Raw genomic sequence first — 10,613 nt, forward strand, 5'->3', positions numbered from 1 at the left:
CAATGTAAAGTCATATTCTTCCTACTGAGATGAAGAAAATCCAAAGAACGAAAGGAATTTGTCAAGTCTCTTCATTTATTAATGTAAGCCTCTGGAATTAAAAAAAAAAAATAAAGCTCCAACCCAGAAGTGGATTACCCAGAGCAAAGGTCAAACTGCTCAGAGTCAGAACTCCAGCAAAGGATGTCTGGCAGGCCCAGCATGGCCCCGTCCTGCTCTAGTCCATCCAAGGTAAAAAATGCAAATGCGTGCTCATGGAAGGAGTGATGTGACGATGTGTATACACGGGTCTCAGGTGGCTCTCTCTTGCCACCTGCGATCGGTGCTCTTGAGCCGCTGTGTATAACTGGATTGGAATGTCTCCTCCTTTGTGCTCTGCTTCTGTGTGTGCCGCTATGATTTCTTCTGTCTGTCTCTCTGACTCTATGTCTGTCGTCTCTTCCGATCTTTCTCTGTCTCTGTTGTCTCTCCTTTGGTCTCTTCGAATCTCTCTACTGATCCCTACTGATCCCTCTTCTTCATCTCTCTCTCTCTGGAGCCCTTCTGCTTCTTTCTCTGGAGCTCTTCTCAATCTCACTGCTGACTCCGACCCTTACTTCTGACACTGAACCCTACTTCTATCTCTGACCCCTACTTCTGACTCTGAACCTTACTTCTGACTCTGTCCCTTCTGACTCTCACTCCTACATCTGACTATGACCCCTTCCACACTTACAGTCTCAGTTTATTTAGCAATCGCATAGGGTGGTAACACAAGGATGGGTTGAAGATTAACAAATCAACAAAGAGAGGTAAGGCCACTGCCCCAAGAGATTACTTCAAGGATAAAATATCAACAAAGAAGATTACTCTAGATTACTAGGAGATCTGCTTAAGGGCGTATCCAATCCAGGGTGTGTTTCTTTCTACATTCTCAGCCAGAAATCCTCATAAATAGTTGTAGAAAATCTACTTCTAATATTTCTAGCAATGTCATTCTGCATAAGCACAGTAAAATATATATCAAATTTAAAATTTGGTTCTTCATGAGGACATCCAATTATATATTACAGACCAAAGTCTTCAGGTCAGGTTAGTCTTCCTAACCCCGGCAGAGTCCTAGTCTCATCGTTACTTTTGGATCATGACGGCATTTGTCTATGACCATACTGTTAACTTAGAGTTGAGTATTGTGGCGCTTTGAGCTGACCCATTTCGATGCCAGGGTAGCTCACAGCTTGCCCTGGGTCCATTCAGTCCCTCGTCAGGACCCAGCTTTGGGGGTGCTAGGAAACAAGGGCAATTGAGTTCAGAAAGCAGATGCCCAGGAGTAAATATTATTAGAGTCAACCAACACCCAAGTTACAAGCATAATATTAACTGTCTTCCTGTGTCCATACAGAAAGGACATTGCTTTCAGATAAACTAAGTTCCCTGTGGCAAGGCTGAAAGGGCAAACCCAATGTTATCCTACACTCCAACTCACCATCCATTTGAACTTTGCTAGGAATATGACTCAAGAACCACCACTTTTAACCAGGTCAAGATCTCTTAGAAGCCCATGGCTCCATCTTATCTCACACAGTACAACAGATTTTATGAATTGATTTTGCAGCTTGCAGCTAAGCTGTGTTTTGTTGTTTCTAAGAGGTTTTAAGTGGAATCTCTCAGATCCTCTATATACAATATTTTTTGATCTGAAAAATGGGGATAATTTATTTATTTTACAAATTAGATTTTTAAAATATTTTTGTTGCATAATATCTGCATCAGACTGGAGCGATAGCACAGAAGGTAGGGTGCTTGCCCAGCATGCGGCCGACATGGGTTCAATTTCTCTGTCCCTCTCGGGAGCCCAGCAAGCTATCAATAGTGTCCCGCCCGCACAGCAGAGCCTGACAAGCTACCTGTGGCGTATTTGATATGCCAAAAACAGTAACAAGCATCACACTGGAGACATTACTGGTGCCTACTTGAGCAAATGAAAGAACAGCAGGACGACTGTGCTACAGTGTACAATTTCTGTATCTAGTACTCGCAATTTTATGGAGTATTGGGGATACAATGGATATGGAGTGGGAAAAGTGGGTATCCTTGACTTATTTTGGATCTAGAGGCAGGTTCTTTCACAATTGAGTATGATGCTAGCTGTGGGTCTGTATCTGTAATATAGGCTTAAACTAAAGAAAATCTTTAGTCCCTATGAACTCCATCTTCTCTGGGCCAATAATGAAACAATGTAAAAGCAGTAAACTTTTAGGGCTAGGAGATAGTAAAAACTTTTGCCTTGCATGCAGTCAGCCCATGTCCAGTCCCTTTGCACTAGACAGGGTCTTCCAAACACCAGAATAAATGATCCCTATCACAGAGTGAGGGGAAAGCCCTGAGCACCACTGCATGTGAAGAGAGAGGAAAGAAGAGAGGAGGGGAAGGAAAGGCGAAGAGGGAAGGGGAGGGAAGGATCCAGTGCTAGGCTCTGAATGGGGGAAGAGGGGAAAATTAGAGGCACAAACTCTGCCATAAAGTATGATTATGAAGAAGGCAGTGTCATACAAATGGCAGCCCATATATGTGATTGTCACTTGAGGGGAACATTGACGGGGACAATACAGGTTGAAGGAAAACTTGAGAAGGACAATGTGCATATAAACTCTTCTCTGAAAAATCTTAATGGAGTTCAGTTCCCCATATCTATAGATGCATATTATAGAAAAATTATTATTCTGGTATACAAAATATTGCATCACATTGTTATGATGTCATGTGGGGACAGCTTAGGTCACTTCAGGTGTTTGTAAATAATATATTAATAAACTATTATGTGTCTATTAATGTTTATAAATATATTCATCTCTTGGTGTAATAAACAAAGTGAGTGACACACATAGTGGACATACATTGTACACCTGTGTGCTTGAGCATTAATGATTTAAGTAAATGCTATGAAAGATTCAATGGCATGCAAAAATAATTTGAATTTTATAGCTCCAGAGACAAAGCTGAGAGAAGTCACTTGACTTATTGAGAACCAAGAGTGAATGGCCAAGAGACTCTGGCATCCAGTCCTTTCTGGAAGAACATTGGCTGTATTGGAGTTGGAGAATATCTCAGTCATTCCTCCTTCCAGCTGGAACTCTGGGCAGCCAAACAGCTGCCAGGATGCCCCTGATACCTTGGTCACTCTCAGGTGGATTCACAGGCTCAGTGTCTCCAGTCCAAACACAAGCCCCTCCCCAAGCTCTCGCTGGACTGAGGCAATTATCCTACTTTCCTTCCTTAACCAGGAGCTTAGGGACTTTTCACCTCGCCTTCTCTATGTTTATAAAGGTCTATTCTTATTTCTCTGGAGTCAAGGATGGACACAGAAAGCCCAGACGTTTATGGGTAGAAGTATGCTTTCCTCTTCCTCTTTATTTCTTGTTATCTAGGAAAGAAGCTGATCAGAATTTTAATTGGGTAAAAGAATAGAATTTTCTGAGCTACCAAGTATTTCTGAGATTGGAACAAGCTGGAATTCTAGGTGAGCAAAATGTGTTTATGTGCTTAGAGGTCTGTACATGCATTTAATGTTCAGCGCTATGTGTGAATCCCTTCTTGGGTGACATGGATCCATGAATATTTCTTCAAAAGTTGTGTCTGTATATGTGTGATCTCTAATTTACACTATATATTTTAAAAAGTGAGAAGAGAGATAGAGGGAGACAGAAAGAGACGTGGTTATGACAATAATGATTGTCCCTCCAACAATCATTATTATCAGACAGAGACGTGGTTATGACAATAATGATTGTCCCTCCAACCAGAGAACATGCACCAAGTAAATTATCATTAAGCAGACTCAGAGCAGGTCTGACTGTGGTTTGGGGTCTCATCTTCAACTATCAAAAACCTCACTCTATTTTAATCAGTTCTAGATTCTGATCTTTGTACACAATTGACAGAGTTAATTAAACACATTGCATCATCTGCGCCGACAGTGCTGTTTGCTCACTTTGAAATAAAAGTTTCTTTAATATACCCATGACCAGCATAAGAGAAGAAGCTTGAAATGAAGCTTCAGGAAGGTTGGAATCCCTTGAGTAATCTCAGGGATGCTGCAATATGTGGTATTTTATTTTGTTTATGGGTTATCTTCATGTGTCACGGTAAGGTTGATTTTTCTGTGAGTAATTGATGATGTCTTATTGGCAGATAGTATTTTAGTTGTGGTATCTGTGAACTCAAGGCAGACTGTGGACTCACCCACAGATACCTTAAGAGTCTGTCCGTAGTAGCTATTATATTGCATTGAGCATGTGGTTATATATGCTTTTTCACTTCTAATAGGGTATCACACACTAATTCCTAAGAAACCAATAGCTCAGTAGGTCTGTTAGGGTCTAATTATTAGCCTGTACTTCTGTTTGAATTTCCTAAGGTTCAGTTACTAACCAGTAAACAAAGAGGAGCTAATTCTTTATGGCAACGCTATTTTGAGAATTAAATTGGACTATGTACAACATTAATAAACACGATACTTGTCATGTAATCAATGCTCAGTAAACAAGGGGCATTTTATTGTGTTTCTCCAAACCAATTCTTTTTGTTGTGTAGGTTCTTATTTCTCCACTAAAAAGTGCATTAAGGTAGTAGTCTAGAGAGTACAAGCCAACATGAACTCTCTATAATATTTTGCTAATTCAGTGTAAGACCCTGCTCCTGAGTAATGGGCCGACCATCTTCTAAATTATGTGTGAATTAATTTTCATGGTATAATTTGCTAGTTTTCTTCTAAGTGCTTACTTTTTTCTCAGCCACCACACAGTGATACTGTTATCACTATTCATAAATTAATAAAAAGATAGTGTCCTCCTTAGAGAACATCATTGGAGAGAACCAGTGCCCCTAGCAGTTCATAGTTCTTTTAACTTGGATATTTGTTGTTTAGTTTGATATTTAAAACTAGGATACTTGCTGTCCTTCTCCCGGACTGAATACAAAAGCCAGTCAAGATTCCCTCCACAAACTTTCCAAGTGAAGTGAGCATCGGCGGGGAGGGCGGGGTGGGGTGGTTAAGATATAGAAGAGTAAAACATGACAATAATAGTTGGTAATGACCATTTTGGACAGGGACTGAGTGTTAAAAGTGGATAAAGGGATACACCTGAGGGATAATCTTTCAATTATCATTATGGCAAGACATAAGACTCAAAAGAAAATGGGTTAGGTAGGGAGGAAAACTCGGAAAATCCATGGTCCTACACACTTCCTTCCACACTGTTGAAGGGACAGGGGTTGGAACATTGTATAATAGAAACCCAATCTTGAACAACTTTACAACTGTGTATTCCATTGTGCTTCGATTAAAAAAAAAATAGCTCCACGATAGTATGTTTCAAAATCCCACCCTCAGACTTAATTTCCAAAGAAATATTAAATCTAAAGTCAACATAAGAAATCTACATGACCCCAGTTTAAAATTAGTTTTTCACACCTGTGATATGAAGGACAATATAATATGCCATGTGAACCATAAAATCTCAAGATGTATTTCTTTTCAATAAGGTGTTTGAAAACACATTGTGAATTGCAATGATCTAAGCTGTTACTTTTGGAAGATCTAGAGTGGTATCACATGCAATTGTGGTTATCCTAAATAATGAGGAGTGTGAAGGCCACACATGATGAGTAGGTCGCAGATTATTACTGAATACAAATTGTAATTTTACCTGTTTTATTTATGAGTGATACAACTATACACCTTTAGATATTGGATCTTTAGTTCTTCATGATTAGAAAAAATAATATAATGATGAATTCATATTTTGGTGAAGATTTTTAAGGTATATGTAATACCCACAAAATAGTGCTTACTATTGAGTAAGTTGATGGCCGCCAATGTTTTATATGACTTTGAAAGTTAATGGACCACTGCTATCAGGAAATGTAATATCTTTAATAAATAAGGATCCAGAAATTTTTACTGTGTTCTATACCAGTGTAGATAGTTTTCATGGTTTAAGAGGAAACGTTTTACATTTGTCCTACTGCCAAAATTTCTATGAAATTATGGTAAACGACTAGATTGACATGACATAATACAAAGGTGAGCACTCCTTCTTCAGAGACCTTTGATTCCTTATGAACTATTATAAACTTAGTGCTTTCTGTAGCATCCTTAAAAATTATGTTGTCCAAAACATTTTATATATTACAGCTGAATAATATTACACTGGGTAGCCTTTTGCCTTGCTCAAGACTGGTCGGGGTTTAATACCTGTCTTTCTATATAGTCTTCTGAGCACCTCCAGGAGAAATTCCTGGCACAAAGCCAGTGCACTCAGTAACTCCTGAATTCAAAACCCCTGAGCATTGCCAGAATAAAATATTTTATGTATTAAAATCAATAACAATACATAAATTAAAATTTGTAAATAAAAATAATCTTTAAAAAGAGGAAAAAATTATACCAAAACTATTTTTAAATGAATCACCATTAGGTACAGTTACAGACTTACAGACATTCATGATTACATTTCATCCCTACAATGATCAATTATCCATCCCTCCACCAGTGCCCATTCTCCACCAGTGTTCCCAGTATCCCTCAAGACATCCCTCTCATCTTCCCCTTACCCACCTGCCTCTGTGACAGGTACATTCCCTTTTACTCTCTCTCTCTCTCTCTCCTTTTGGGTGTTACAGTTAACAATACAGGTACTAAGTGGCCATCATGTCTGATCTACAAATAGCATGCATCTGCAATCCCAAGTGAGCCTTCAAAGCATCATTCAATTAGTGGTCCCTTCTCTATCTCAACTGTCTTTTCCCCCAGCAAGTGAGGTCGGCTTCCAAGCTGTGGAGCTATCCTCCTGGCCCTTATCTCTATCATCCTTGGGTGTTAGTCTCCCATTCTGTAACTTTACATTTCACAAATGTGTACAGTCATTATATGTCTGTCCCTCTATCTCTGACTCCTTTCACTTAGCATGATACTCCCCATGTTGATCCACTTATGTTAGAAAAGATGAAATCATAAAAACATCCTTTGTATTAGCAAAAAAACAGTGAGCAAAACGTTTGCCTTGCATGCAGGCGACCTGGGTTTGATACTGTCATCCCTCTCTGAGAGCCCAGCAACCTTCTGAGAGCATTCAGCTGCATGTCATAGCCTGACAATCTCTCCATGGGATTTTCGATATGCCAAAAACAGTAACAACAAGTCTCACAGTGGGGATGTTACTGGTGCCCACTCCAGCAATCAATGAACAAAGGGAGGACAGGTCTACAGTGCTACAGTGTTACCTTCTTCTTTCAAAATGAAATATTACTACTGATATTAGAGTGTAATGTACCATTGTATCCTAAATGGCACAAACTACTGTTTGTGTAACCACATGTGACTAGTTAAAACTAAATAAACTTAATATTCTCACAAAGAGTTGGCTTTACTATGATCTTACACTATTCATTCTCCACAGGATTCCCTGTTTCTTTCATCCCCAGCAAAAACAAAAGCAGCATGATGAGAGGGAATGAGACCAGAGTTTCTGAATTTCTCCTCCAGGGGCTCCCTATTCCACCAGAACGTCAGGATTTCTGCTTCATCCTTTTCCTGCTCATGTATCTGACCACAGTGTTGGGGAACCTGCTCATCATCCTGCTCATCCGGATCGACATTCGCCTCCACACCCCCATGTACTTCTTCCTCAGTGTCTTGGCCTTCAATGATGTGACTTTCTCATCTGTCACTGTCCCCAAAATGTTGATGGACATGAGGACGAATCACAAATCTGTTTCCTATGCAGGGTGCATTTCTCAGGTTTTTTTTTTAATATTCTTTGCTTGTACTGAAAACTTCCTTCTAACAGTGATGGCGTATGACAGGTATGTGGCCATCTGTCAGCCGCTCCACTACACCACCATCATGAGGCAGGAGCGATGCATTGTTCTAGCAGCAACATCCTGGATCCTCAGTTGCTTCCACTCTTTGTTGCACACCCTCCTTTTGGCCAGAGTTTCTTTCTGTGATGACATTACCATCCCACACTTCTTCTGTGAACTCACTCCAGTCCTGGAGATCAGCTGTTCAGACATTACACTCAATGACCTTGTCATTTTCATTGAGGGAGGAATTTCTTTTTATCTGACATTCATCAGTATCTTGGGCACTTATATCCGAATATGGGCCACTGTCCTGAAGAATCCCTCTGCTAAGAAATTCTTCAAAGTCCTTTCTACCTGTGGTTCCCATCTCCTTGTTGTGTCTTTATTCTATGGAACCATTCTTAAAGTTTATTTTTTATCCTCTTCCTCTTCCTCAAAAAATAAAGGTATAATTGCTTCTGTGATGTACATGATAGTCACCCCCATGCTGAACCCTTTTATCTACAGCTTGAGAAACAGAGATATAAAACAAGCCCTTAGTTTGCTTGCTAACAGAATCAAGTTCTGTAGTCAAAAAACATAATGTGAATGTATTACCTGCTGTGCATACAAATAATCAAGGAGACTATCATCCTAGATAATCTATTCTTTGTGTTCAGCTGAAATTGTGTTCACATACATCTCTGAGTTGTTGACATACTTATGCTTCCCTCCGCTATCTTATACCAGTTTTATTCCCCAGACTGACTTTCAATTACTGACATTTACTGAGCAATGATTAGAAACTATGATGCCTTATTTCAGCATGTTTAGAACATTGGATTTGGAATAGAGTAAAGATACCAAAACTAGGAATAAAAAAGAAAATTCCCCCAGGTCTACTACCGCTCCAAGAAATGCCACTCTTTTTTTCTTTACATTGTAATTATTCAGGAAATTATGTACATAAAGTTTGTCAAAAAAACTAATTGCTTATATAAATCAGATTTTCCATTTAAATATTCTGAACTTCCCATTCAAAATTTTCCATTTAAATATTCTGAACTTCCCATTCAAAATTTCCCATTTAAATATTCTGAACTTCCCATTAAAATAAAGACTCTTGGATTTACTTACAAGTAAAGAATCCTTCCAGTTCAAATAATTCTGTTATTTCTAATAAATTCATTATTTCTAAATGTTAAAAATGGTTTAAATCTTGATCCATTTGATAGTTACAATGGGTAACTACAATGGTCATAACATGGTTATGTCTGAGCATTTGTGTGTTAAATAAGTTCAACATGATATACACCTTCAATGTTTTCACTTTGATTGTATATTCATGTGATTTATGATTACCTAGAAGTGTGAAAATTCAGGTGGGAGTTATTAAATACCATTTTTTGAGACTGAAAGTTTATGTAACATATATTTGTGTAAAATTACTTAATTTTTGTATATTTGTGTAAAATTTCACACTATGCCTTATATAAAACTATCACTATCATTTCATTGTTCATGGGTTTAGTCAAGCTGGCTCCTGTAATATTTCTATTCATCCCTGTCTTGTGGTAGTGTAGCTCGATCGCATATTGGGTGCTCTTTCAGGGTCAGGGTATTGAGGACCATCATTGTTACTGTTTCTGGCATATCGAGTACACCACAAGTAGTTTGCCAGGCTCGGACATGTAGTGGGAAATTCTCGGTAGCTTGCCAGGCTCTCTCAGAGGGTTGAAGTTTTTGGGGGTGACTTATAATCGCCTTTACAGGTGTTCTCAGTCAAATTATAGTATTTCCCTCTATAAATTGTTGCCTACTGTCTGAATCCCATCAAACATGGTGCGGTAATTATGGAAAATGAGTAGAGAGTGTCTTATAATGTGGCTTTCCTGACCTCATGGTGTAGGTATATGTTCACTCATATGTGAAGATTGGCCCGAGTATGTTGAAAGCGGCCTGATGTGTGGTGGTAGTTGGGTTGTGCAGGTCCTCTGCTGGGACTGGGTCCCTTGGGGTGGGAATGGCTCTTACCCATGCCTCACTGGGGTGGCCTTAATGAAAACACCCTGACACGGAATCTGGTTGCATTGTTATGGGAGCCTCATTTTATGCTCCATTCTGGGAGAAGCAGCCGTGAGTTCTGGACTGTGGACGATGAGATTATCTGGTACCAGCAGGAGATGGCTTATGCATGTGATCCCTGGGTCGCTGGAGACTAGGAGAAGCAGGGAGAGGATCTCTGCTCCCGGGTCCCATTGAGCCCAGAGTTTAGGTCACAAAGTTCTGCATTACCTGGGTTCTGTGGAACTTCATTCATGCATGAAGCTCATCCCGAGCGTGTAGGTAGAAAGTGTGAAAGAAGCTATCAGAAACAATAGACTTATATACTAAAGTAGCTGCTTATTAAACCAAAGTCTATGGCTTTCCTATATGCAAATAATGAGAGAGAAGAAAGCAGTATGAAAAAAGAAATACTCTTTACAATCATGCCTCAGAAAAGCAAGTACCTTGGAATCAGCTTAACTAAGGAGGTAAAGAATCTAAACAAAGAAAACTACAAATGATACTTCAAGAAATAAAAGAAGACACAAGGAAATGGAAAGATATGCCCTGCTCATGGATTGGGAGAATAAACATTGAGAAAATGGCAATACTCCCCAAAGCATCATACAGATTCAATGTGATCCCTATTAGCATACCTATGAAATTCTTCAAGGATATGGATCAAACACTCCTGAAATTCACATGGAACAGAAAACCCCCACTAAGAGCTAATGTAATTATTG

The 10,613-nt window shown here is 39.2% G+C and overlaps 1 protein-coding gene across 1 annotated transcript in view; it reads left to right on the plus strand.

Annotated features, from left to right (window-relative positions):
- Positions 1–8,428, plus strand: part of LOC101544268 (uncharacterized) — a 40,429-nt gene extending 32,001 nt beyond the window's left edge. Inside the window, exon 4 of the mRNA XM_055127537.1 lies at positions 7,440–8,428. Within this exon, the coding sequence (XP_054983512.1) occupies positions 7,440–8,428 (989 nt within the window). The remainder of the gene's footprint in view (positions 1–7,439) is intronic.
- Positions 8,429–10,613: the final 2,185 nt, after the last annotated feature.

This window comes from Sorex araneus, chromosome 1 (assembly GCF_027595985.1).
Source record: "Sorex araneus isolate mSorAra2 chromosome 1, mSorAra2.pri, whole genome shotgun sequence".
Classification (NCBI taxonomy): domain Eukaryota; kingdom Metazoa; phylum Chordata; class Mammalia; order Eulipotyphla; family Soricidae; genus Sorex; species Sorex araneus.